Source organism: Mirounga leonina, unplaced genomic scaffold (assembly GCF_011800145.1).
Source record: "Mirounga leonina isolate KUSES-001 unplaced genomic scaffold, KU_Mleo_1.0 Mir_125, whole genome shotgun sequence".
NCBI lineage: Eukaryota > Metazoa > Chordata > Mammalia > Carnivora > Phocidae > Mirounga > Mirounga leonina.
The window spans coordinates 14,279,709-14,306,645 of record NW_023270305.1 but is presented as its reverse complement, the minus strand read 5'-3'; the positions used below and the strand labels follow the sequence as shown (position 1 = coordinate 14,306,645).

The 26,937-nt window shown below is 58.3% G+C and overlaps 3 protein-coding genes across 5 annotated transcripts; 1 reads left to right on the top strand and 2 right to left on the bottom strand.

Annotated features, from left to right (window-relative positions):
- Positions 1–582: 582 nt before the first annotated feature.
- On the bottom strand, positions 583–11,890 carry KHK (ketohexokinase). Of its 3 annotated transcripts, none has more exons than XM_035000760.1 (8): positions 11,297–11,890; positions 7,953–8,069; positions 5,472–5,606; positions 3,422–3,494; positions 2,713–2,859; positions 1,277–1,365; positions 972–1,129; positions 583–889 (listed from the first exon to the last, which is right to left on the bottom strand). In XM_035000760.1, the coding sequence occupies exons 1-8, from the start codon at positions 11,386–11,388 to the stop codon at positions 804–806; spliced, it is 897 nt and encodes a 298-aa protein (XP_034856651.1). In that variant the 5' UTR covers positions 11,389–11,890; the 3' UTR covers positions 583–803. The 3 variants fall into 3 exon arrangements, with proteins under 3 accessions (XP_034856651.1, XP_034856649.1, XP_034856648.1); XM_035000757.1 differs by lacking the exon at positions 5,472–5,606 and adding an exon at positions 5,794–5,928 and having other exon boundaries at positions 587–889; XM_035000758.1 differs by lacking the exon at positions 5,472–5,606 and having other exon boundaries at positions 585–889.
- Positions 11,891–12,260: 370 nt separating this feature from the next.
- EMILIN1 (elastin microfibril interfacer 1) lies at positions 12,261–20,015 on the bottom strand. Its single transcript, XM_035000754.1, has 8 exons — positions 19,377–20,015; positions 18,307–18,432; positions 17,617–17,837; positions 14,595–16,508; positions 14,105–14,221; positions 13,662–13,679; positions 13,364–13,501; positions 12,261–12,995 (listed from the first exon to the last, which is right to left on the bottom strand). Exons 1-8 carry the CDS (start codon positions 19,544–19,546, stop codon positions 12,658–12,660), a joined length of 3,042 nt encoding a protein of 1,013 aa, XP_034856645.1. The 5' UTR covers positions 19,547–20,015; the 3' UTR covers positions 12,261–12,657.
- A 5,585-nt stretch (positions 20,016–25,600) lies between these two features.
- Positions 25,601–26,910, top strand: OST4 (oligosaccharyltransferase complex subunit 4, non-catalytic). The gene is made up of 3 exons (XM_035000753.1): positions 25,601–25,746; positions 25,870–26,007; positions 26,661–26,910. Exon 2 carries the CDS (start codon positions 25,871–25,873, stop codon positions 25,982–25,984), a length of 114 nt encoding a protein of 37 aa, XP_034856644.1. The 5' UTR covers positions 25,601–25,746; position 25,870; the 3' UTR covers positions 25,985–26,007; positions 26,661–26,910.
- Positions 26,911–26,937: the final 27 nt, after the last annotated feature.

The following is a 26,937-nucleotide window of genomic DNA, read 5'->3' as shown; positions in this document are numbered from 1 at the left end:
TCTTGGTCTCACACACCCTGCCCCAACTCCCATATGAAAACTGGCCGATTCCAATATGCCCTCAGCCCTGGTCTCCCCCAGGGACATGGACACTTAGTCCTGGGGCACATCTGTGGCCAGGGCACCGCCTTAATGACAAGGCGGCTCCGAGGGTGGGGCTTCAGGCTCTGGGACAGTCACAGGGGAGATACTTTTGGACCATGAAGTCGCCACCAAACCACAGAGGCCCACTGGCCTATCAGGTTGGCTCAGCCGTGTGGACAGTCCTGGTGCCATCAGACTGGAGTCTTGTGACAGCCCAGGGGCCCAGAGGAGATTTTCTGGTGGCTTATTATGTGGAAGATTCCCTGGGGTACGAGGAGATACGTGTCCCCCCCAGCCAGGAAGGCTCAGGGTCTCTGCCCATCCCCTGTGGCTCCTCTTCACCAGAACCAGCTGGGCCTCCAGCAAGGGCACGGCTGGTGGCAAGTCGGGGGTACTTCCCGCTTCTCCAGCGTAGGCCGCCCCTCCTCCGGGCCTACGCAGGGAGGTCACTTTGAGGAATAGAGAAAAAGAAGGTGACGGGCTGTAGCCTCAAAGCCTCTGGCATCCCCAGCCAGAGCGGCTCAGACATCAAGGACAAACAGACTGGCAGAAGGAAGCCGGCTCTGTGGCAGGAGATTTATTTGCTTGGCGGCTTGGCGGTGTGAGCCCCCAGGACACAGGGGGAGCGCCCTCCACAGGCAGCGCGGACGCCAGGCTGGATGGAGGCGCCAGCCTCCAGGGAGGGGGTGTGTGAGCCAGTGCCCCCTGCCACAGGGCAGTCACACGATGCCCTCAAAGCCCTGCAGGCCGCACTTCTTGCCGGCCACCTGGCAGCCAAACCTCAAGGCCTCCTGCATACTCTTGCCTGGAGGGACAGAGAGCTGGCTCAGCCCGGTCCTCCGCGCAGGGGCAGGCCTCAGCCTGGCGCCTCCTGCCGGCCTACTCACCCTGGGACAGGCTGAATATGACCGAGGCGTTGAAGGTGTCTCCGGCCCCCAGAGTATCCACCACCCGGGGTGGAGGGAAGGCGTCCGAGTGGAGCAGCCGTCCATCAGGGCCCAGTGCATCAGCGCCCTCCTCAGCCCAGGCGCAGACCAGCATAGCCCTGCAAGCCCCTCCACTCAGCTGGGTCGTCATCCCGCCCCTGGCCCCCAGCCTCACCCCCCTCCTCAGGGCAGTGCCGCCCCCTCCCCGCGTCCAGACTCACTGGTTCTCCACACCTAAGGCCCCTTCCTGGCTTCCCCCTACTCACCCTTTCCTCACACGACCGTACAAACCCCTCAGGGCCTCCCCCGCTGACCGGAACCCCAAGTGCTTGGCCACATCTTTGCTGACAAACACCTGTGGGCAGTGGAAGAGAGGCTGACGGTCCCCCAAACCCAGTCCCCGCTCAGTCACTCACCACCAGCAGCCTAGCGTTGCCCCCATATTATAATGCCACTCCTCCAACATGTTCGCCTAAATCCCCAACGTAGCATCTCACTGTCCCACAGGAATGCGTTTTCACACTTGCTCAAGATATGCTAGAAGCCAGCCCTGTAAACTGTGGCACAAAAGTCCCTGGTTTATTTGGTCTGAGATCAACGAATGTCCCTGCAATTGAAAATCCAGAGCGAGCCTCGAGCGCCATCTTGCGGTGAAAGCTACCGCTGCCAAGTTACGCGCCCGGCTCTCAGGAGCGGTTTGCTTTGTTTTCCTGGTACAACTATGCCCTCCGGGCCAGGTTTCTTCACCTTTAAAATAAAGGACCAGGGGTTGTAGAGCTTCCTCAACACCAGCTACACGTTAGAACTGCCAGAGGGACGCGATCCCAGGACCCCGGGCTGCTTCTCCCTCTCCCACTCCCCCTGCTTGTGTTCCCTCTCTCGCTGTGTCTCTCTCTGTCAAATAAATAAATAAAATCTTAAAAAAAAGAATTGCCAGAGGGAGTTTTGCTAAAAAATACTTCAGCTGAGCTCCACCCTCACCAATCAAATAAAAACCTGCCGTGTGGCTCAGGCATCCACACCTCCGGGCAGCCACGGTGGAGGCCCAACCAGCTTGGGCTATGATGCTAGGATTGTCCCTCAGAACTCATTTCCATCCCAGCACTACCCGAATTTACCTTATGCAAGTCCCCTTCCCATCCTCCCTCACCCCTCGGTGGCTCCCACAGCCCGCCACCCACCCCAGAGTTGGAGGACACCCGGGAGAACTGTCCTATTCCCTCATTTGACAGGGGGAAAGACGGAGGAGGCCCAGAGAGGAAATGCTCCCATGCCGGGTGCGCTGGCTGGCTCTAGGAGCCCTCTGGCCACTCTCGTACCCGTGCACCCACTGGGATGGGGAAATTTTTCTCCATCGCCACCACTGGGGCCTGCAAGGGAGTCCAAAGCTGGGGGCCTGCCTCTTTGCCCCCCACCTGCTAATGACAGCAAGCCATTCCAGGTGTGGTAGGCATTCCCGGTAACCAAGGGAACGCTTGGTTCCTTTTAAGACCTAAATGAGAGGCGCCTGGATGGCTCAGGTGATGATCCCGGGGTCCTGGGATTGAAGACCCCCACTCCCGCTCTCTGCTCAGCGGGGAGTCTGCTCTCTCTTTCACTCTCCCTCGGTGCTCTCTCTCTCTAATAAAAAAAAAATCTTAAAATACCCCACAAACCCTAAATGAGCTGCACGTGGCAAGGGGAAGCTGCGTGGGCCACTCACCACGTCTCCATAGCCAAACAGTTGGAACAGCTCCTCTCGGGGCTTCTCCACCTCCACGGACACTCGGATCTTCTGACCCGGAGGCTGCGTGGCATTGTGCTGTTCTATCCGCCGCAGCATCTTCACCTGCTCTGAAGCGTTCCGGCCCTGGGGCGGGGTGGGGCGGGACGGGGCAGCTCAGGGCCAGCTGGGCAGAGCAGCTGCTCTGGCTTCTTCTTCCCTCCCTGCTGGTGGGCGAGGGGGGACTGGGCCGGAACGCCATCCGAAGTTTCAAAATTCTAGAGCGGTCATGGACCTTGGAGACCTTATTGACCACCTCCCAGCCCCACCCCCGCCCCCGCCATTTCACCGACGAGGAGACAAAGGAATAAATGAGAGACTTTCCTAAGGATCTATGGTGAATTAAATGACAAGGCTAGGATTAGATCTCAGGCCTTCTCCGAGTGTGGAGGAGGTGGGCAGCCTGGACACAGAAAGCGTGGGCCTTTGCCTGGAGCCAGCATCCTGCTTCCGGTGCCTACATCCTGCTGTGTGAACCCGAGTAAGGTGCTTTCTGGGCCTTAAAACACACAGCAAGCTGGAGCGGGGACGAGGGGGGTTGGAGTCCTTTATCTTGACGTACTTCATGGTTCAAAAAAATGAAGAAGGCAGAATACGTGAAGGGGCTGGCAGGTTGAGCCCCTCAAAACACAGGTAGGGCAGCACTTGCCTCAATGTGGATCCACTTGAACCGGGTCAGATCAACCTTATCAAAGTCTGTAGCAGACACATCTGGCAGGTTCCTAAGTCCCAGGACAGAAAGGAGAGAGAAAAGGCCTGGTGAGGTGAGCCCGGGCCCGGATCTCTGACTGGCGGCCGGGGCCCTATCCCTGGTGCTGCCTGCTGCGTGGCCAGACTGGATCTCCAACACGGCCTTCTGAGGCTCAGCTCCAGGACAGGCCCCGTTCCAGGCCAAACTCCTGACCACTCCTTGCCCTACTCGGCTCCTTCCAGACAGGGGGCTGGAGGCAGTCTGCCTGGGTGCCCTTTGGGGTAAACTCAACGGCAGCATGGGTCAAGAGGCCAGCTGAGTGTGCCTTGGGGACCACATCTCCCAGAACGCTCTAAGAGCACCAGGGACTACAACTCCTAGAATCCCCCCTCGCCAGTGGCGCACGTGCTCCCAGCATGCAGTGCCCCGGTGAACTACAAAGTCCACGGCTGCTCTGGGCCTGGTCCTGTTCACTCCCGGTGCCCCAGCAGTGACAGCACCACTGTTCTAAGCTTGGCAGCTCCATGTTGCAACCCTGCGGTCAAGGTTGGTGCTCGAGGATGAGTTTACAGTTCCGCCGACTCAGGTGTAGAGCCCCGGGAAGGGTCTGCCTTGACCAGAGACCTACACCTAACCTATGTCCTCCCCTCCATGGTCTGTAGCTAAAGCGATCTAATTAGCTGTGTACCTGGGCCTTTGCCATTGGTAAGTGGGTCCAAACCCACCAGCCTGCTGTAGTTGGAGGTAATGTGTGTGGATATGCTCGCACTGGGGCCAGGGGGCAACAAATGTTTCTCCTCTGAGCTCCTCTCCTCTTCCTGTGAACACCCATGTGGTGTCCTTGATCAAAGTTGCTACAGATCAGGGGCGCCTGGGTGGCTCAGTCGGTTAAGCGACTGCCTTCGGCTCAGGTCATGATCCTGGAGTCCCGGGATCGAGTCCCGCATCGGGCTCCCTGCTCAGCAGGGGGTCTGCTTCTTCCTCTGACCCTCTTCCCTCTCGTGCTCTCTGTCTCTCATTCTCTCTCTCTCAAATAAATAAATAAAATCTTAAAAAAAAAAAAAAGTTGCTACAGATCGTTGCTTAATGGACAGATGACTAGGACCGCCCAAGGAGAAGGTCATTGCCAGCACATATGCCCCCTGGGACACACGGAGCCCAGAGACCACCGGCCATAAAGCTTGTCCTAGTATAGTTGCCCCCTCTCCCCCAGGTCCAGGAGTCATCTGGGCGGTAGGGACAGCCTGAACCCCAGGGCTGCTGGGTCTGGACCGCCTGAGCCCTAACACATTACCTGGCACACTAAGTCCTTAGTAAACTAAAGGTCTGAGATTCTTCAGGAGGGACTCTGGGAGACATGAGAAGGGCCTGGGTCCACAGGGCCTCTCCCTAGTAGCTTGGGACTTTAAAGGGGATCCCTTCCCCTTAATTAACATGGCATCTGATGGCCTTGATCTCCGGACCCAATGTTCCCCTTCCCGCTGCTTCAGCGATGCCTGTGAATTGTGTGTGGCTTCATTACGCCGGGACCTTTGTGGTGGGCTCATCTCTTCTGAACACCCAAATCCAGCTCCTTGGTGCCATGCTGCAGGCTGGCAACTCTGGGGCTGACCCTGGAAATTCCAGTGGGTCCCCTTCAGGGCTTAAGATGGCTGGAATCACATCTCCCATCCACCCCTCTCTCCTCAGAACAATTTCCCCACACCCACTCCCAGGCTGCTGATTGACTAATTATGAAGGAATCACATCATGAATTATGTCCTGCACAGGCTTGCCTGCCCATCCTGGGTGTTGACCAAGGCCAAGGCACCAGGCAGAGCAAAGCACATCTCTTCCCCCCTCATTTCTCCCCTAATTGAAAACAACTGAGAAATCACTGAACAGTTTGGCATGGGGACAATTTCCGGTACCAAGAGAGGCGGCAGAGAGCAGGCAGCTGGGATGCCCGGGGTGGCGAGCGAGGGAACTGATTGGTGGGCTGTGCGAGGGCGAGGCCAGGGGGCCTTACGTGTCGTAGAGCACAATGGTGCGGGAGCCAGTGGAGTTGTTGACGATGCAGCAAGAGCATGGGGTCTCCCCTCTGCTCTGCCAGGCCACCTGGGACAAATCCACGCCCCGCTGCCTGAAGTCAGCCACCAGGAAGCTTGGGGCGGAGCCCGAGCCAAGGGAAGGGCAAGGAGACACAGATTAGAGCCTATAAGTGGCCTGGACCTCCTGCAGGGATGGGAGGGGTGCTGGAGCCCATGGGCCTCTCAGAGAAGAAGGGTCCTGTTCTGAGAGTTAGTGACGGCGGCGGCGGCGGCTGGCAAGGCGCAGACAGGCGTACAAACCTGTAGGCATGGAGGATGGTACGGCTACCAGTGGCCTCGCTGATGATGACCGTGGAGATGGGGACAGAGCCCGTGGTCTGGGAGACTGTGTAGCGTAGGTCCACGGAATAGCGGCGGAGGTCATCCTGGACAAAACTGCCGGGACGGAGTAACCCGCGGGGAGGTGCGGCTCGACAAAGGTTTGGGGACTGGAGGGCCGGTGGCAGGGCCACTGCGGACCCTGGATGCAAGCGGGGGAGTAGGGGGCGGGAGGAAACCGGAAACCCCCTGCTGTCCCAGGAGGTGCAAGGGCGCAGGAGAGGCGGCAGCGCGTAGCTGGAACTCAGGGAGAAAAACACTAAGGGACATTCTTTTAGATCCTGATTGAAGTAAACTCCAACCCCGAACCTGGCCTCCGGTCTGACTCAAGCCAGAAAGGATGTGCTGAAATTCATTAAACTGGCTGGGGCAGGTCAGGGGCCTGGAGCATGTACACCCTGTTTGAACAAAGCAGGTGAGGGCACCGTGGCCTGTTTCATGGAAAGCCTAGGCAGAATTAATAATTACCAAGGTGGTACTTTGTTCCCTGGCTGCCCTCTACACACTCATCCTCACGGTACTCTTCTCTCTGAAGGCCCTTGCGGGGCCAATGTCACTCGACCCCTGCCTCCACGATGCCCAGCCAGGAAGCGGTGCGGCCTTGGTGAGGCCACTCATGGGCCCCTGGCTCTCGCGGCAGGGTGAGCCCTCCAGGCAGCGAGCTGGCTCCCAGTGCCTAACGCTCCTCAGAGTGGGCCTGGTCCGGGACTCTCACCCCAGAATCTCCTCCAATCAGAGTGAGCAGGAGGTGGCCCCTTGGGGAGACTGCACCCACAGAACAAGGGGGCCAGCCCCACGTTTCCTGGCCCTCTCTGGAGACAGCATCCTGTGACCACTAGTCCAGCCACCATCCCGACCTTTCTCTCTATGGCTGGACCCCACTTTTGGCAACACCAAAGCTAGACAATACAGACTTGTATATAGGTACCAACTTGGGGCATTATTCCTCATCTTACACCTCAAGGATCCTTTAAATAGTAACTTTCCCAAAGCATTCCAACTATGGTTTGGTTTTCCAAATGACTTTTTGCACCCACAGTGCCTGGCACATGGTAGGTGCTCATTAGATGTTTGTTAAACACATGGGGAGAAGTTGGAATGGCCCTCCTCCCGGCATTATCATTCCATAAAGGCGAGTCCACTATCCTAAGCAAGAGCCACGGTCTTGCCTCTTGCTGGGAAGGAAGACAGCCCCTCGAGAAAGTTAACAAGTGACCAGCTGCTGGCTCCAGGTCCCTCTGTCCCACCTCACAGGGCAGGCTCCTGCCCCCTGATCTGTTTCGTGCCAGTTCACTCAGGGGGCTGGGTTTGGGCAGCAACCCCCCTGAAACCAGGGTTCAAAGGGCTGAGTTTCCCAGACCAGCAAGCTGGCAGCCTGCCCTAGTGCCCACAGTGGGCAAAGCGTGGGCCTCACCTCCTGATAAGCATTTGCTGAACTGGCAGTGCCGGGGTCAAAGGGCGTTTGGGTCCCTGCGGCAGCCAACACAGAGGAAGTGTGTACGCCACCACGGGCTGCAGCCTAAGTAGCTGGAGAGCTGGGGCCTGCGTCTGGGCCCAGCGTCAGCACGTGACTTCAGGGTGTCCGCTGGCAGGGTGCTCTTGTGGCTGCAGTGAACAGGGAGGACACCAGCACTTGCCCTGCCCCCTCAACGGGGAAAGAAATCGCGGGCCTGAACCCTAGGACCATGGATGCTGGACACCCCCGGGGGAGGATGGGTCCGGAACGTCCCTGACTGCCTTCTGCCACAAGCGTAGCCGGGACCACGGGGACTCGAGAAGGGCAAAGTCATATCCACCACAGAGGCTGTCGGAAGCAAGGAAGAAAGAGGTGGGAAGCTGAGCAGGCTCCGGGGAGGGGCCAAGGAAACCGGCTGTGGAAATGAAGGCTTTAGCAGGAGAGCCTTAACACCTGAGCAGCAGATGAGCTCACGGGGGAGGGTCCAGGACGCTGGGACTCCACTCCGCCCCCTCCCACTCTGGATCCAGAGTTATCCCACCCCATTTCTTACAGCCTGCCCCCTCCCCCCACCCAGGGTCAAGACTTCCTTCTTTTCCACCCTCCCGCTCCCTCCTCCACTCACTCGGCAACGTGGCCCGGGGCCAGGGAGCCCATGAAGGCGCAGGGGGCTCCGAGCAGGGCCAGAACAGTGCAGGAGTTCGAAGCGTTGCCGCCGCGCTGCCATCTTTGGGACAAGCACCTGCAAAACACGCGGAGGGTCCCTGCAGCTGCAGCGGGCTGGTGCCGGGATAAGCAAGGCCGGCCACAGTGCCCCGGGTAGGGCCCGTGACGTGTAAAAGCTGGGAGCTCCCCCTCAGAAAGCATCTCGACCAGCCTTCTCATTTTCACGCATTCAGGTCCATCACAAAGGCAGGCTCCACTGTGGGTGACCCCGCTCTCAGTTACCACGACCCGCCTCTCCCCCAGGTACAGAGCTGTCGCACCTTCAACCCCGATGGCTGGAGAACGCCAAGTGCCTCTTCCCACAGGTGTCAAATCGGCTCCCTGCTCCCATCTCAGGGGAGCCCACTTCAATAATAACTCGGGTTAAAATAAGTAAGACAGGGAGCAAACCTGGACATTGAGGTCATTTAAGTGGGGGGCGAGGAGGGAAGGGGGAAGCTAACTTACATAATAATGTCAAAAGTTAATAAGATTATTGGATGAAGACCAGTTTTTCTCCATTTTTTTTGTTTCCCTTTCTTTCAACTTTATTGAAATATAATGGGCATATAACATTCTGTAAATTTAAGGTACACAACATGCTTTGAAACGGGCGTATTGCAAAATGATCACTACCGGAAGGTTAGTTAACACGCCACCCCATCACACGATTACCTTTTTTTTCTTTAGTTTTTCTCTATCTTGACTGAAAATCTAACTCAAGGTGTACACTGAGGAGACCAAGTGGAGATGCACCTGCAGGGCTTCGTTGTTATCAACAACAAAAACAGTGACTTATGCACATCAAAGCACTTTAATGATGTCTCATTGTGCGCCCACAATACCGTGGGGTAGACAGTGCAGGCTGTCATTTCTATTCCTCCAGTTCCAAAAAGAATAACTGTGGCCGCTTACAATAAGAACCACTAATTAAGAGAAATACAGGAAGCAGAATTTTTAGGCTAAGGTATATTGGCACACAAAACTTAACACTGAAGTTCCCTTCAGTCTCAGGAAAAGGGGTTCACGATCCGTCAGGAAGGATACTAGTTTGTAAAGGGACAAACATTTTTCGAGCTATGAGCTTTAGAGAAATTTTCATGCAGATTAGAACGGGGAGCCTCGTGGGATTTGACTGACTCAGAATCACACCAAGAGTTAGTGACGAAGCTGCCATCAGAACCCAGGCGGCCTGACTCCAAAACCACTGCCATGTACTGTGTAGTTGTGAATGGAAAGTAGTCAGGCCCCGGCTTGGATGAGGTTTCGAAGAGAGGGTATACAATTTTACTTTGTGGAAATCCTTCAAAGTCACACTGATACCCAACTTCCTGTGCAGAAATGCTTTGCTGAGCATGAGGATGCTTTCTGGAAGGCTCTTCTTGGCCTGGACTCTGGGAGGCAAGGCTGTAACTCAGGGGTCTGGCCAAATTCCAGGTGGTGGCTCCTGAGGGTCCCCAGATGCCTGTGGGTGGAGCCTGGAGAGCCTAGGAGAGGTGGGGCCGAAATGCCTGGGAAGAACTGGGTCCCCACTTGGGCTTGCTCATCTGGGAGGCACGAGAATCCAGGAGGTGGGCCGGGTGGGCTGGGCACGAGAGAGAGAGAGAGAGAGAGAGAGAGAGAAAGAGAGAGAGAGGCCCTATGGACAACCACACAGCTCTGCAGAGGAGCAGAACCATGGGGCTGGGGGAGGGGGAGGAGGTACACCGAGAGCAGGGGGTATGGAGAACACGGTGCCCTCCTTCAGAAGGAGCCCGTCCTGGTGGGAGCTAGCAGGATCTCCTTATCCTAGCCTCTCCAGTAAGTAAGCTCAAAGGGAATGGCACTGAAGCTGTCGTTGAAAGTGGCACTCTGGGTCTTCCCCGGGCCCTCCAGTCCTTGGGAGGACCTGCGGCCTTGGAACCCACACTGTTCTCTTGAGGAGGTCGAACTCCTCACTGTGCCTGCGTCCTGTGGCCGGCTTGACCTGGCTAGCTCTACAAAGCAGCCTACCCTTATGCCCCTCCCCCGCTGTCCCTGCCCTCCCTGGCAAGGGCTCTAACCTCTGGCAAACAGAGCAGCCCGAAGCAAAGGGTCAATTCCATGAGACGGGCAGCAGCAAAGGGAGAGGGAGCTCAGGAGACGACAGAGGGCTGGAGCACTAGATTCCTACGAGTTGTAATTACTGCTCTGCCACTCATTAACTATGTGGCCTTACAATAATTATTTAATTTCTCCACAGAGGTAGCTGCTTCCTCATCTGCAAGGAGGGGATTTCACTGACCCTTACACACTTCCCATGGGCTGCTGTAAGCAAAGTACGTGACAGTGCTGGGTGGGCCCAGAGCCTGGAGGCTACTCGGGTCTCTCTCCTCAATCAGAACAGGGAGAACTGGGTATTCATGGCTATGAGTGCTATAGTGTCTTGTCTGCGTTAAACCTTGAACTAGCCATTTATCCAGTTCTTGGCTGAGAAAACTGATAGCCAAGGAGCAATTCTCGGTATTGTAAGCACTAGACAGCACCGAGAGAAAAGCTCAGATTCCGCCCCAAAGAAATGCCCTTCTGGGATTACGGTGCAATGGTGAGGTTCTTATCAAGAGTAAATACGAGAGCCAACAAGCAACTCTTCAACTTCCAAGAAGGGTGTTGTTCACTGATTTTGTAAAAAGGACTTCTGGTAAACTCCTTTTGGAATTTAGCACCAGGGAAAGGTTGGTCATGGCACATGAGCCAGCTCCATCCATAACCCACAGGATTTCTAAATTTGCCTCTAGTGCCAGCAAGCCCTGAAGCCATAGTGAAGCTCAAATACCGCGGTTTTAAGCGTTCTGGCACTCTACCTGCACATACTTACTATTGAAAGCTACCTCAAAATTTATTTAAGAAACAGATGAGATATACGTAGTAGATAAATTAGAAGTAAACGCTGGTGAAAGACAAGTGCATCGGTCTTTTTGTTAGAAAGAAAGAAGCTGGTCCTGCCACTTACTAGTTGCATGCCCTTGGATAAACCACTTCATCTCAGAGTTTCTAAACGCGGATAATGATTCCTGAAACGGGAATTGGCCAACACAGCGCTATCCAAAGCCTGGGTCTTATTATTAACGGCCTCAATTCTTTCCCTAGGTCCTCCGGGGCGGAGGGCACGGGATCCCAGCTCCTGAGGCTGGACTTTCACTGCGGGGCCAGGCCCCGCAGACCTGGGGTTGGGTCTTGGCTGCCGGGCTCAAACGCGGGGCTGCAGCGGCCCCTGGGGTCTCCGAGGGGCCCGGGCGCCCCTACCTGCTGTCCGTGTCCTCCTCCGGGTACTTGTCCACTACATTGATGATGTCCAGCACCACTAGCCCCACGCACAGGATCTGCTTGTCTTCCATGAGGCTGCTCCCGGAGCTTTCTGCCCGCCTGGCTGACGGGGTTCCTCCTGGGCTCTGCCTCTTATCCCAGAGGATTGTGTCCCTGCTCCTGGGGCTAACGTGGCTCTTCCTCTGCGTCCCGAGCTCCTCCCCCAAGGAGGCTCCTGCAGCCGGGAGGGAAGGGAGCAGGTCCCTTGCTCCCCACGCCCACCGATTCAAGCGGGCCTGGGAGCGCAGACCCCGGGGCTTTGGTCCCCGGCTTCCCCTCAGCAGGTGGCGTGGCCCAGCAGATGGCAACGCCTGCCACTTCTCGGCCTCAGTTTCCTCACTTGCCAGACAGCCTCGGAGCTAACGCAAACCTCTCTAAAGCGCAGCTAGGCAATCTCCTGAATGCAAAAAAAGGTGCAGTACCAAGGCGCCCCCTGCCCCTCCCTCTCCCGCACCGGCGGCTCGCACTCCAGACCCTAGACCCGCAGAGTTGAGCCGGGCCTCGCAGCTGCGCCCTGAACCCGTCAGCCCTAGCCGTCGCTCGCGCCGTCTGCGCCCCGCCCCCGAGGCCCAGCCAATCCCAGCTCGAGGCCCCGCCTCCGTCGCGGAGCGGCGGGGACCTCTAGGAGAGCGGCGGCGGTCACGTGACGGGGCCGGCTCCCAGGGCCCCCTGGCGGGCGCCGGCCGAACAGCCATTCGGGGGAGGAGCGCCGGGCCGCGGCCCAAAGCAGCCGGCCCCTCTCTCCGCAGGCGGGTGCACGGCAAGTGCGCGCAGAGCCACCGAGCGGGGAGGTGGGGGCGACCAGGATAGGGAGCCCAGGGCTCCCTCCTCCCCCCGGCCCCTCTGTACTTCTCTCTACCCTTGAACACATACTGGAGCAGACAGTTTCTTTTGTTTTGTTTTCTTTTTTAGAAAAACCAAGTGTCTTTATTCCTGAATAGTTTAGTATGGCGGTGGGGGCCGGAGCCCCTCGGGAGAGCCCTGCATCGGCCTAGAGACCCGCTGGAGGAGCTGCGAGGGTGCGAGGATTGGCTCCTCCGCAGTCTGGGCCCTGCAGGGGACGGCGAGCAGGCCAAAAGTCTGGACGAGGGGACCCCAGAGTCCCCGACCCGGCGCGCTCAGGCCATGGAGAGGAGTGCTCTGGGCGCCTGTGCCACAGAGGGCACGGGACGGCGGCTCGCCTACGGCTGCCGTGCCAGGACGGAGCCCCGTCCCAGGCGGGGAGCCCGGGGAGCCCCGTCACCCCCGCTGGCTCTTCGGCGGGCGTAGACACTTCGGGCTGGTCGGGCCCAGCCGCCTGTCTACACCTGTTCTAGCTCCAGGTCCCCATAGAGCAGGGCTCCGCTGAAGATGGTGAGCGGCTCCTCCGAGTGCGCCAGCTGCCCCATGACCAGGTCGACGCAGACCGTGTCTCCAGTCTGCAGGGGCAGGATGAGGCTGAAGACGCCCAGGGCGCCGGGGCTGGGCTGGCTCTCGGCGACCGGCTTATTCTCCAGGCCCTCAGGCTCATAGCCACCAGAGTCTATGCGGGCCACGCCCAGGTTGGAGCGGGACAGCACGGCCTCCACTTTCTCGTGCCGATGCCCAGTCAGCACCGCGCTCAGCAAGTAGCGCCCGGCCAGTGGCGCTGTGAACACGCCTGGGGACAAGGATGGCAGTCAGGAGGGGAGACAGGTGGCACGGGCCAGGGAGGTGTTGGGGAGCCGGCCCAGAACTCCTGGGCTAAGGAGAGAGCTGCTGGGTCTTGTCACCTGTCTTCCACTAGGATGTAAGTTCCACCAGGCCAGGGCATTGGGTGTTTTGTTCATTACAGCAGCCCCAGGCCTCCAAAAAAGAAGCGCTCCTTCCCCCCACCCTTAGCCCAAACTGTGGTAAGAATGAATAAATGAAGGAAATAGGGGTCTCCCCAAACCAGAGCATGAAAAGATTCCCCTTGCCCGAGGGGGCAAGAATGAGAACATATCACTGCACAGCCTCCAGGGCCTGCCCCACTGCTTCCAGGCTTACCAGTCTCTGGATCATAGTAGCCGCCATCGTTGAGCAGGACTCTGTCGAAGGGCACTGTGCCTGGTTCGGACCGTGGCAAACTCAGGGCAGCTGAAAAGGCCACCCGGGGCACAGGGGCTGCTGGTGCCCCCTCCACTCCTGGGTAGGGGTAAGGTAGGGGTCAGAGGGCATGCTCAGTGCAGAACTGCCTGGCCCCCTTCCCCTCCTGGGTCTCTCCCTCCAGGGCGGCCTGAGGCCTTCCATCCTCCAACCCCTAGTTCAGTTCCCCTCCCTCCAGCACCGAATGAGAGGAACTTACCCTGCTCTCCCTGGGGACCTGTGGGAAAAGGGGAGGGAGGAATGAGAAGTGGGGCAGCTCTCACTAAGTCACTCAGCAAACATCTGCTGAGTCTCTCTCAATGTGCTAGGTGTCACATAGACTCCAAAGCAGGAATGGGGGTATCAAGAAAAGGAAGAGTAGGGTCCATCCAGTTCAACTAGCCCCTAGCCTTTCACACCCTTCATAGCCCTGTGAGCTCAGCCTTAGTCTGCAATACAGTACTAAAGCCACCATATCCAACTAGCCCATATAGTAACTGTCCCAGCTCCTAGTCACTGTCAGCCATGTAGGACTCCCCACCCCCCCAACTCCTTGCCCCTTTCCTCCCTTCTCTGTCAAGTTCAGAACGGAATGCATGTCAAGCCTCGGGCTGCTAGAGGTGTGGGGAGCCCTGGCTGCGATAGAAATCTCAGCTCACATACCTGGTGGCCCCACGGGCCCCGTTTGTCCATCCTTGCCTGGAAGTCCCGGAGGTCCAGCAGGGCCTGGTGGTCCCTGTATCCCAGGAGGCCCTGGGGGCCCAGCCTCACCTGCGGGCCCTACAGTGACAACATTAAGTTGAGGGAAAGCCATAAAAGGAGTTTCCAAAGGACAAGGAAGGTCGTGGCTCCATGGGCAGGTTGGTGGGGCTCCTTGCTGCCCATGCTGGATACCTGGCTGTCAGAGCAGCACCCCACCCCTACCCACCGGCCTGTCTGAGCTGCCAGGGGAGAGTGGGGAGCTGGGAGCTTGGGTCATCTCTTGTGGACAAACCAACCCCCAGGACAGTGGTGGGTCTGTAATTCATGCTGGGCAGAGCAAGGAGAAAGTATATAAGGTTAAGACTGGCTGTTGTGGAGGAAGGAAGGAGAAAGAAAGGACCTGAAAGGGGTCCCCCCACCTCCCACTGCATGCTTCCTCTTGCCCCCTCACCAGTGAGGTCCTTCAGACTGAGCTGGTGAAGCTGGTCCTCCAGGAGCAGCACGGAGCTGTTAAGGACACCGAGCCGCCTGCCCAGGCCTGCCTGCCCCCCCAGCAGCTTCTCTAGCAAGGCTGCCTGTGTCTGGCTGGTGCTGTTGGTTTCCCGTAGCCCAGCCCAGAGCCCAGCCACGTGTCTGGAAAGGCCCTCGCGCAGGCCCTGCAGTCCCCCGGCCACCGTGTCCAACCGCTCACAGACTCCCTCGAGGCGGCCCAATCGCCCCTCTAGGCTGGGGCACTGGCCGGCCTGTGCCTGTCCCTCTTCGAGGCCTCGGAAGCGCTCCTCACTCTCCGTGGCATGCTCTGTGGCCTCCTGCTGCAGCCTGTTAATTTCTGAGATGATGCGGTCCTTGGTGGCTCCTAGGTCAGCCAGATCAGCACCCTGGCCTTCCACAGTGGTCTGGAGCTCATGCAGTGAGTCGTTGAGAGAGCTGAAGGTGAGAATAACCTCCGAGAGCTCTCCTTGCAGGGCCTGGAGGGCTGAGCCTGAGCTCCCCCCAAACACACTGAAGCCATCCAGAGGCCCTCGGCTTGGTCCCCCAACACCTGGGCCAGCCCCAGGGCCCCGTGGGGGCAGCAGGGGGCAGGAGCAGCGCTCCACACCATCCCGAAGGCGGCCCAGCTCCTCTTGGACACCGCCACAGGCCCCACAGCCCTCATCCCCACGGGCCTGCAGTAGTCCCTCCAGTTGGCCCAGCCGTGCGGCCGTGAGATTCAGCTGCATTGCAAACTCTGCAATTGTCTCGTCCTGCGCGTCCACGCGACCCTGGAGCTGGCCCACGACCCCTTGCAGTTCCTCCAGTGCAGCCTGCTGGGCCTCCCCGGCTGCTCCCACCTTGTGGAGGCCTGAGCCCACCAGACGCAGCTGCCCCTCGCTGTCTAGCACCCTGCGCTCCAAGGCACTGAGGATCTCGCTGACCTGGGGGTCCTGCTCCCCAGGGGCCCCAGAGCAGAGCTGCCCACACGCCCGCACGGCCCCTGCCACCTGCTCTTCCAGCAGATCCAGACGCCCACCCAGCACCCCGCTCACGTTGGCCAACAGTCCCTCCAGCTTTTCTAGTCGGCCCCGGACAGCAGGCAGCCAGTGGCGCAGGCCCCCAGGCCGCCCAGGCCAGCCCTCCTCCTGTTCTGAGGGACCCAGAGTGGAGTTGAGTTGGTCCTCCAGGCGAGAAAGGCGGGATGCTAAGCTGGTGTAGCCTGGGGGGTGGCCCCCCTGCCCCGCCGCTCCTCCCAGCTCGGTGCCTCGCCGCCCGCTCAGCACTGTCACCGAGCCGGCCACGACATCCAGCCTCCGCTCCAGCTCGGCCAGCCGCCGGCCCAGCTCGGGAGGGCAGCACTCGTGAAGGGGCCTGCGGCCCACCGCCTGCCCGGGGACCTGCCGCTGCCGCTCTTCCACGGAGGCCAGTAGCTTCTCCAGGGCCCGCAGCCGCTCTCTGTCCTCCTGCTGCTGCCGGCGGAAGCCTTCGAGCCCCGCCAGGCACACCGAGCAGGACTCCCGCAGCCGCCGCTCCAGCTCCCGCAGCAGCTCCTCACTGGGGCCCGGAGGGGCCGGGGTGGGTTCCAGGGCCCCGCCGCCACCGCCGCTGTGATGGTTGTTGAGATGGCCCAGCTCCTGGTCGTGGGTGGAGACGCGGTTGTCCAGGCGCTGCAGCTGCTGCTGGATCTCACTGAGGGTTTCGTGCACGCCGGGGCGGGCCGCCGCATCTGCGGGCTGCTGCCTCCCGTTAAGGGCCGTCTCCACAGCCCTCTGGACGTCTTCGGCCAGGCGCCCACTCAGTCCCTGCAGGACACCTCGGAGGCCCTGCAGCTCCTTTGTCAGGCTCTGCACCTGCTCCTCCAGCTGCTGCACCTTCTCTGAGTCCCCAGGACCTGGCAGAGAGGGGAAGGCATCAGCACGGAGCCGGACCTCAGGGCTCAGTGCCTACCTCCCAGGCCCTGCTCTCCCCAGCTCCAACCCGAGGTCCCCGCTGATTCGGCCACTCCTTAGCTGGGTACTTTGGGCAAGAAAAGGTGGAAGGAAACTCCATTCACTGAATGCCTCTAGGCCAAAACCGTACCATGGCTCTTCCCCCCTTACAACAGACTCCATTGGACAGACACGGCAGCTTTTCCCATTTGGTAGACCGTGAGAAAGAGAACTGGAGGAGATTAAGGAACTGGGCCCTGGATTACAAGTTTAACAAGCGGCAGAGCTAAGTTTCAAACCCAGCTCATCCATCTGACCACCAAGTCTACTGTCCAGAGTGTCTTTCAGAAATTGCTTCCTCATCTGTGAAATGGGAATGTGGGGAGGCACTGCGGCCCCCACAACAGTGGCTATTCCGAGCAACGTCTCTCCATAACACCCCAGGGACAGACGAGGTTCCACGGGAAGCCTGCGGGGGCTCTGGCTGGAAGGTGGGGGAGTCAGCCAGAAGTTCCTGTTTCCATCATTACAGCATGACTATCTCCCTGGCAGGCAAACACAGCACGTCTGCAGTACCCAGCGCGCACGCACACTCCAGAAGGCCACGGGGACTGCTGCATTCTGGGACCTGCAGTCTCCAGAGGCCACCGAGGGGCCTGGGACCTGTAGTCGGGTGCGGTGCATTCTAGGACTTGTAGTCTGAACGGTCTATCCCCTTGGTGACCAAGCTTCTGGAAGGAATTCCCCCTTCCTCCCGCAGCCGTTCCCAACTGGGAAGTATCTCGGCCACATGTGGGCGTGCGTGAGCACATTCTCTTTCTCTGCCTTCTTTCTCTCTTGATCTCATTCTCAGTTTCTCTCTGACTCACACACACACACACACACACACACACACAACACACACATACACTACACACACAATGCACGCACAGGCAGAGAATCTCAGGGGTCTCACTCCCTTCTGTCCCCTTCTTCTGACTTGGAGCATGGAGCTCTTCCCTCGGCAGCCTGGCCCCACATTTTCCAGCCAGCACCAGCTCCCACTTCTCTCCCCAGTGGCTCCATACTCACCTTCCCCACCTAGTCCACTCAGGTGGCTTCCTGCACTGGAGCCAGAGAGGTTGGGGCGGGCGGGCCGGGGCCGGGGCCGTGGTGTGGTAGGTGCAGGACCCAGCGGTGGGGCGGGACCCTCAGCGCAGTCATCGCCCCCATATCCCTGACAGCACCTCCATTCCATATCCGTCACGGTCTTGTAGGCCACTCGGTAGCGAGGGCGGAGGAAGCTGCGGTACCTGGGAGACGCAGAGGGAGGCCTCTTTACTCCTCCCTGTACTGGCAGCGACCCTGAGTCACGTCCTCAGAGATGGGCAGCTGCTGGTGGTGGACAAGGCCTGTCCCTCAGGCTGAGTCCCCCATACTGTCCGGCATGTGGCCGTACTCAGATGACAGCTGTCAGCTTGCTGGCCAAGGGCCAAATCCCTGTTCTTCCTCCCCCTGTCTTCTGCTGGAACCTCGAACTCCTCATTTTGAGCCTGACTCAGCCCAGAGAAGGTGTCTGGGAGCTGGCGGGGTGGTCTGGGTAACTTTGCCCTCAGTATCCGCCCCAAACTGTTGCCTCGGTGTCATCTCAAAATGGCTCTGACTGAAGGCCCTGGTCCTGCCCCTGGCTACCTGCTTTGCACAGATTCCCTGAGTTGGCTACCCTCCTTCTGCCCTAGCCCAGCCCCCACCAAGTACCCATTCCCCAGCACTGGAGCTCACATGATGCTGCGGGGACACTGGGGCTGGCCCCAGCCACAGGGCTGGTAGTCAGGCTTGACGAAGGTCTCCACTCCATCCTCAAGGACACAGCTCACTGTCCGGGTCACCACATAGGCACACCAGTTCCTGTAGGCACAACCCCACCTGGGCCCAAGGGCCAGAGACACAAGCCCCAGAGGAGGACCCAGGGGCTACCAGAGGGGCTGAGGGAGGGTTAAAAGATGAAGGGCCCCCCGGGGACCAGTGGGAGCCAGGGCTTTGGCAGGGGCAGCTGCCCCCACGCCTTCCTGAGCAGTGGGAGTCGGTAAGGACTTTTCAAAACCGCGAGAGGAGGCACAGAATGGAAAACCGTAACTACAAGAAGTCAGTCCTCAAGGCTGGGGGGTCCTGGGGAGCCTCTGAATTCACACATTCATTCATGTCCCTTTCTGTGTCAATCCCCAGCTTGGCGTGGCCTGTCTGCGCCAGCTGGCTGGGTCCCTCTGGTGATCCCCTGGATGCTGGCTTCCACCCACCCTTCAGGGGAGAGGACAGGGCAGGCAGGGGTCCAGCTCAGGGTTAAGTAGAGAATAAGCCATTGATGAGCCCTGCCCGCTTTGGGGCTTGCGTTGTACACTCTTGGCCCCATTCAAGCTGGCCTTTGATCTGTGTCCGGCTGGAGAGCCCAAAGGAACAGAGCAGGAGCGGTGTCAAGAAGAATCACAGGTCACTGGATGGGCCCATGAAGCCCAAGGAAGGGATAAAGGTCTGCCGGAGGACACCAGGCGGGTACGCAGCCGGCAGCGTGCAGGAAGGCCTGGCCCAGGCCCCTCAGGGTCGTTTCCCTGGGCACCTAACTACAGGTCCCCCTGAGGTTAGAGGGGGACCTATCTATTTAGGGGGCCCTAGAAATGCTCCGCAGGAAGGTGGGCTCGTGCGGAGCCACCTGATGGCTGGGCTTCCTCTCCCCTTCTTCCCCGCATTAGGGCATTCAGCCCCGGGGAGGGTAGCCAAGGCGGGGGCCAGGATAGCCACCTTCTGACCCACCCTCCCACCCACGTCCAGCCTTGGGCTGGGACCCAGACTCTTACCTGTGGCGGCTGGCAGGCCGGGGGGCGCTCTGGGCCTGGGGTTCCCCAGGGCTGAGGGCCCCCCCGGCCCCCGTGTAGAGGCTATAACCACGGGGAGGGTAGCTAGCTGCCCCCACGGCTGTGGTCAGCAAGCAGCAGAGGTAGCAGCTCCAGAGGGTGCCGGGGGCCATGGTGGGGGCGCTCCGCGGTGGCCCTCAGAGGCACATCCTGGCCTGGCCGCTGGCGCCTCTGTCTGGAGTAGGGGATGCCGCTGCTCCAAGGGACAGCACTGGCCGGGTCCTGTCCCCAGCTTCCTGGGCAGCCCCCAGCCACACGCCTCCTTCTTGGCCGCCTGGCCTGACCCCTCTCCCCCTCCTCTTCCCTCCTCGGGCTCCTGTCCGTCCCTCCCTCGGTTCCTTCCGCTCTCCTATTCTCCACTTCTGAGGGGAGTTTGTTCTCTGTGCCCCCTGGCCTCCTGTGCCTGGTCCCTGCCCCTCTCAGATGCTGCTTCCTGGGCCTCCACCCCCTCGCCGCAGCTGGCCCTCCTCTGGTCTCCCTATCTGTTTTCCCCAATGACCGGATCCTGGAGGTGACAGGGCTTTGCCCCTGTGGCTGTAGAGAGGCGCAAGAGTGGCTGTGGGGCGGGCCCTGGCCTCCCGCCTCCCTCTCTTGCTCGCTCCCTTCCCCCCCCGTCTGGCTGGCGGTCCAGCCTCCCCCTTCCTCCCCCTTCCTCCCCCCACCTCTCCAACCATCGTGCGCCACATCTGCTTCTTGTTAACTCCGGGAAAGAGAGGGAAAAAAAAGGAAAAACAGAGAAATGTGGAGTTGCCGCCAGGCTTGGGGCCAGCCTCTCAGACGGGCCACATGGAGTGGAGCCGGGGCCAGGGCTGGGGAGGAGGCCCAGGGCTGCTTGCCTAGACAGGGACCAGGAGCTGGGGCCACAGCTCCCCAGGGGCTAGGGCAAGCCTCCCCGGAGAGAGAAGACCCAAGAGGGGAGCCAGGAGGGGAGAGGAGGAGGGGAGGACTGTAAAAGGGAAAATGAACTTGTAGGGCTCCAGCAGGACATCACTCACTACTTAGTCCAGCTGCCTCCTTTTACAGATGTGAACAACGAGGCCCAGAGCTGGAAAGTAACCTGTCCGGGCAAGCCAAGAGCAGGGCTCTGATTAGAATCTACGTACCTAGGTCAGTGACTTGGGACAAAGAAGGAGGAGAGGAGAGAGGGCTACTGGGCCAGGGAGGAGGAGGAAGAGGACTCCACTGAGGCAGGCAGGAAATTCAGAGAAGCTAGAAGAGGAAGAAAGGAATCTGGAAATGAGGGCACAGCCTTCTGTCAGGCATGGAGAGGACATGGACAAGAGGAGAAAGACTCATTCTCAAAAAAACCAAATGAATATGGATCTCAGGCTTGTCTTGGTGAAGGTCAGGCCATAAGTGGGGGAGTTGAAGGAGCGAGGCCAACAGAGTGGTATCTACATCTATGGAGCCCAAAGGAAGTCCTTCCCCAGGCTGGAGGCGAGCCTGAGGGCCTCTGTAACCGGCAAGGAACTCAGTCACACTCAACCACCAGCCTGACCCGAAAGCTCCTCTTGAGAGGAGTCCGAATCTGTCAGCTGGGCCCCCCTTCACCATCTGGCCTCAACACGGTGCTCAGGCCCAGGTGTTCCTGTGTGGTATGGTGCGGGCTTGCAAGAGTGAAGCAGAAGTACCAGATAGAAGGGAGGTGAGCGTGCTGCGTGTAGGCACTGTGGAGGCGCCCAGGGAGCAAAGGCCCGTGTGACACTCTGGAAGGAGCACCTGGGACCGCCGGGGAATGGCATACAGGCACAGAAACAACCAACACAAAGCAGGACAGACAGCGTGCCAAGGGGGCCAGACAAGTGGATGATGTGTTCTGAGTAAGGGGAGGGGAAAGACAGCTGGATGCTCGGGGGAGTCAGAGAGTCGTTGGAAGAGAGAGAGAGGCTGAACAGTGTTGGGGAAAAAAAGTGAAGCACAGAGATGAGATGGAGAACGGGAGAGACTGCAGACTGGGGAAAGAGGCCTGCCTCAGTTTCCTCATTCCTCAACATGGGAATCATGACAGCACCCTCCTTCCTAAGTTTGTGAGGATTAATACACGTAAAGCATTTAGAATAGTGCCTGGCACATGGTAAATGCTTAGTAAGGGCTCTTATTTGTGTCAGGAAGAAGCGGGACAGAAAGTCAGAAAAGTCGATGGTGGAAAAATCGGGGAGGGGCCCAGAGGACTGGCTAAGAGCTTGGATTACAAGTTTTTGAGTGGGAGCTCGATAGGCCTTCAGAAAGAAGACATGGCGGGCAAGAGCAACGGGCAGGGTTTTAGGCCACAAGGACGCTGGTTCCACCTCCTCCTTTACGTTGTGTTATCACCGGGAAACCAATGCCACGACTCCACTAGAGGTCTGTTGGCTACTGTCTGAGGTGCCTTCGACATTCTACACTGCAGAGTGATGCAGCCTGGAAAGAGAAGGCTGTGGTTGCTTGGGGACTGCCCGAGTAATGAGGGGCCAGAGGAAGGGAGGCATCACAGAAGATTCTGGGGTTGGAGCCAGGATGGGGAAGTCGAGACGAGGAACAGCTTTGGAAGAAAGACGACCTTAGTCTGGACATACTGAGTTTCAGATGAGAGTAACATAGCTGGGTGGCAGTAAGTATCCAGGAGACGGTCAGAGATGTGGGTCTTGCTTCTGGGAACCATGTGTAGGGCAATAGTTGGAAGCCATGAGAAAGGATGCCACCAAACCTTCAATGTGACTCTGTGTGATCTGCCTCTGAGGTCCTCTGGCCCAGTGTGTGATCTTGGTGGCTGGGGGAAATGTTGGCAAAAAGAAAGGACGGTGAAAGTGAATGCTGGAATCCACAGAAATGGAAATTTGCGGCTGCCCCGTAGGAGTGTGGGGATTGGCATGGGGGCAGACTTGAAGGAAACAGTCCCAGGAGATCCAGATCTGAGAGCTGCTGTCAGTGGAAGGTTGCAGCGTTGTCCCTGGTCTCTGCCTCAGTTCTAGGCCCTGGCCCTGGCCCTGGCCCTGGCAGGAAGCTAACCCACTTCAGGCTTCCCTGGCTGCTGCAGTTTTCTTTCTCAGTTCTTGCCCCCCTCTCTCCCTTCAGGGGGCCTCTGACAACCTGAAAAGTCATCCCAGCCATCTTGTCACTGCCTGGTTGTCACTCATTCTGTAAGTTTAAATGGGTGCCTCCCTTAAGTTTAAAACTCTGTTGTATTTTAAGTGTGTCAAGCCAAAAATGTTGGCTTTAAAATACCGTTGCAGGGTGCCTGGGTGGCTCAGTTGGTTGAGCGACTGCCTTCGGCTCAGGTCATGATTCTGGAGTCCTGGGATCGGGTCCCACGTCGGGCTCCCTGCTCAGCAGGGGTCTGCTTCTCCCTCTGACCCTTCCCCTCTCGTGCTCTCTGTCTCCCATTCTCTCTCTCAGATAAATGGATGGGGTCTTTAGAAAAAATAAATAAATAAAATAAAATAAAATAAAATACTGTTGCAGTAGGTTGCATTTCATCCAGTCTTGTAATTAGGAGCCAAGACCTGAGGGCTGACATGAATGTTTGTGATACCTCAAATAAATCAGTGACTCTGGGTTCACCGGGGAGGCCTGAGGTGTTGAGCAAGCAGGCCACGATGGAGACGAAGATTAGAGAAAATGCACCGGTGGTGGTGGTATTGGCGAGTAGCCACACATTTCCAAAGCAACTGGCAAAAGAATTCCTGAGATCAAAAATGGCTAAGTCCTTGGGGGCACTAGGACAAGATCTATTTTATAACCTTTCCAAGATAGGGGATTGTCAAGGGTCTAGTGCCAATGGGAAATCTTGGCTATACTAGGCAACTAACACATGCAGTCAACCATCAGTGGCTGAGCAAGGAGCTCATGTGCAGAGGCTGGGATCGCCGGGGGCACCTGTGGTAAGGAGCACTTCATGTCTGATGCCCTCTGTCGGAGGACTGAATATTGGGAGGAAAAAATGGAGAATAATAGGAATCGGGCCTTGGTTTATGCTAACGTAGATGGGAATTCAATCGTGTGGGGACTCTGTCCACTCCTGCTCAAATGCATATTTTCCTTTTCCTTCCATCCCTTCCCACAGGTATACTACTTTAAGAGCCAACCTCTCTGGACTCAGGGCCCAGGCCCCTTTCCCAGCTCTTGTTGCTTTTTCACTCCTCAGCCTAATCCTAAACTCATGTCTTCTCCTTGAAAATGTCACACTAATTGCAGAGATTAAGTTCCACATATGCCCCTCCCCCAAATTCTCTCCTTCCTCCAATTCCCCCAAGGATGAGGCTTCGCCTGTCTCACTTCCCACATACTTTTTCCACCCAAGCTTTTCTCAAGCTTTGTTAGTTCTTAGCTGAGTCTAGTTTAGTTCTGGGGACCATTTTTAATTTCAGTTCCTCCAGGCAGTAGGCCAAATGACCTAGTCAAGGCTGATAAAGAGCCGCTGACCTAGGCACAGCACGTTCTGGGAGGTGAAGGATATTTCTGGATGGTTCTAAAATCCTTTTCCTCTTGTCCCTGACCCTAGGATAACCTGTCGAGTCCATAGTCGGACATGGAGGGTAGAATAGAGGAAAGCGGTTCAGGTGACAGTTTCAAACCATTTGTAGAATCCTGGTCAAATCAATTACCTTCTGGGCCTCAGTTTCCTTCTTTGTAAAATGATCTTGAAGGCCCCCTTTAGCTCTGAAAGTCTATGGTCAGTTGTTTCAGGACTGCCTTGGAAATCTGAAGCACTTCCAAGGCCTTCCCCCATGTCATTTGCAGTCTAGAAAGTCGGCTTTCCAGGGTCTAGTTCTGTCTTAACAGTAGATCTAAGTGTCTGGTTGGACTTGGATCTGCTTCAAATTTCCCAGAGCCACAGAGCATAATGTGTGTAATCCTTTAAGACCTAGGCCCTCATTCTCCCAGAGCAGAGCTGGGAACACACCACTCTCTGAGGGACACATGAGGAAGTACACGCCTGGGGTTTCACTATTATGTGGAGGGAACATGGGCTTGAGATTCTAAATAGGAAACTTCTGGGAAATGCTGGGTGGAGGCTGGGGGGTGAAATGGGGGAGGCCAGGGGAATTACAGACTGCTAAAGGCAGAGACTGAGCTTAGGAGTCACTGGGCTGGAGCATGGAGGACAAACCCATGGTCCCAGGCCAGGGAAGCCAGCTCTGAGCTAGTGCACCCCTGGCTCATGGCGCACACGGGCAGCAAGATGGTCCCCTGCCCCAGCTGTTGGCAGTCCCATAGCAACTCCTGTAGTTTTCCTTGGCTCAGAGAAGCAGAGGCGTCCCCTGAGCCCTGGCCCCCTCTACCGCAAAGCAACTGGCTTCCATTACCCCTGACAGCTCCAGAGCAACAGCCCAGCCCCCGGCCCCAGCCTGGCTCTGTGCCGTTCCCTTTTATGGTGAAGCTGAGGGAAAGCAAGCAGTGAGGGGGGAGTAGGATCTCCCTCGGGCAGAGGGCTGTAGAGCTCCAGTGCCTCTCCCCTCACCAGAGACCCTCAGACATCTACCCACAGTCTTCTTTCTCCTCAGTGATCCACTCTGCTCAGGACCCACAACCCCTCTTGCTCGTCCCAGCCCTTCCCCCCGCCCGCCTCCCTCACATCCGGGGGGTGATTTCCCACTTGGCTCAAGTCCCACGGTTTGGGTTTTGATTCCGGGAGGGTCCGCCCTATTTCCGACGCCCACCTCCGGGGGTGGGGTGGAGGGAGCGAGCCCGAGTTAGGGAGGCACCGGTCAGATCACAGGCAGGATCCTTCCACTTGGCGGCTGTGAGGCAAAAAGGCAGGCGCCGAGGAGAGGAGTACCCGGCCACCCCAGCTCTCTCCCCATTCTGCACCGCCTCTCACCCCCCTCTCTGCTGCCGGGGCCAGGGAGGGGACCCTGAGGGCAGGGCCCAAAGGAAGCACCTGGCTGGGCCGGGCCGGGAAGCGGAGGGTGGGCAGCAGCGCGGGGGGCCGGGGCAGGAAGTGGGGGTCGGAGTCTAGGGGTCGGGCCGAGCCTCTCACCCCGCCACGCCGCCGCACCCTCGCCCGCCACTGGGCTCCGGGGAGGCAGCCACGGGTCAGCTGGGTCCCCCGCCGCGCCAGCTGCGGCCAGCTGCCTCCCGCCGGCCCCAGGCGCGCGTCCGCGGCTCGCCCGCCCCCTACGGCGGGCCGTCCCTCCGCAGCCCCGCCCGAGGCCCCGCCCCTTGAGATGCGCGCGGGGAGCAGGCGAGACGGCGGGGCTAGAGAGCCCGTTCCGACCAAGCGGCAGGCCGGAAGTGCCTGGTTTGGGCTTGCGCTCGCGCTACCAACTTCCGGGCCGGGACTCCTACCTGCAGCTAGTACGCAGACCGCATCGCGGGGAGCCCGGCTGATCAGGTGAGAGGCACGCAAGCGGGCTCCACGGCGCTTCGGCGGTGGCCGGTCGTGGGGGCGAGGACGGGCCTCGGCCTGGGCGACGAGTGCGCGGGCCTCGGGCTCAGTCCCTCCTCTTCTCCGCAGGATGATCACAGACGTGCAGCTCGCCATTTTCGCCAACATGCTGGGCGTGTCGCTCTTCCTGCTTGTCGTTCTCTATCACTACGTGGCCGTCAACAATCCCAAGAAGCAGGAATGAAAGTGGCGCTTTCTCCGCCCCAGGTAACGGTCCGGGGCTTAGCGCCCAGCCCCCGGAGAGTGGAGTGGCGAGGCCGCGCCAGGGCCTGCAGGGTTCGAAACTTCAAATCAGAAAGTGTCGGGCCAGGCATGATACAGTCCAGAACTGAGCCCCTTTATCCACACACAGTCGGGAGAGCCTTGCAGCGCCCTGCCCTCTCCCCGTTAAACTGCTCCCTGCTAGAATGGGGGTGAGTTTCCTAATCCTCCTCAGCCCCCGTCTTCATGGTACCCCCATGCCCAAGTTGCGGGTTTGGCTACAGGGAGGCACTGACACCGGTAGGAATAAAGGTGCTGAGGATGCCATCCAAGTATGAGCATTTGGGCTCTTCACTTCAGTAGTTCTCACCTCTCTAAGGTTGTTTAGGCTTTTATTTAGGCTGAATTTGTGCGTGTGTGTGTGCGTGGTTGTAAAGATGTAGAATTCTATTTCCGTGTTCTGGGGCAAGGGGCACCGAGTTAGCGGTTGGCTACTGTAGACCCAAGTCCTAGGGAAAGGTGGGGGTGTGGGGGAACCTTAAGTGTGGGTCAAAAATGTAAAGGGGGGACAGGCTGGATGGGAGTTGATGCTTGAAGGATTTCCCCAGAGGAAAGCTGCAGCATTTTCCTTACCTCGGGTCTTTCCCCCTCTTTTCTAGGGTTCCAGGACATAGTCTGAGGCAAGATGGAGGGTATGAGGGGCCTTCACACTTCACTTCATCTCTCTACCCATCACAGCATACAAAGCAACTACACCTGGATTTTTCCAAACAACTTTTATTTCCTCAAAGTCTTCCTTAACCCTATGGAACAAGAAGCTGCCACTGAGTAGGGCCCAGTATAGGGGTTTCTTTTCTACTCCCTCCCCCCAATATAAAAATATAGATATATTTTTTTGTGGTCCCAAAATCTTGTGCTGTGGAGGGAGGGATGGGG

Coding starts and splice junctions, on each gene's coding strand:
- EMILIN1 (XM_035000754.1), bottom strand. CDS start 19,546: ATGGCCCCCGGCACCCTCTGGAGCTGCTACCTCTGCTGCTTGCTGACC. Junction 18,433..19,376: donor CGGCCTGCCAGCCGCCACAG/GTAAGAGTCTGG, acceptor TTGTGCCTACAG/GAACTGGTGTGCCTATGTGG. Junction 16,509..17,616: donor GAGTGGACTAGGTGGGGAAG/GTGAGTATGGAG, acceptor CCTCTCTGCCAG/GTCCTGGGGACTCAGAGAAG.
- OST4 (XM_035000753.1), top strand. CDS start 25,871: ATGATCACAGACGTGCAGCTCGCCATTTTCGCCAACATGCTGGGCGTG.
- KHK (XM_035000760.1), bottom strand. CDS start 11,388: ATGGAAGACAAGCAGATCCTGTGCGTGGGGCTAGTGGTGCTGGACATC. Junction 5,607..7,952: donor GCCCCGGGCCACGTTGCCGA/GTGAGTGGAGGA, acceptor CTCCGCCCCAAG/CTTCCTGGTGGCTGACTTCA. Junction 2,860..3,421: donor TCAAGTGGATCCACATTGAG/GCAAGTGCTGCC, acceptor ACCCCGCCCCAG/GGCCGGAACGCTTCAGAGCA.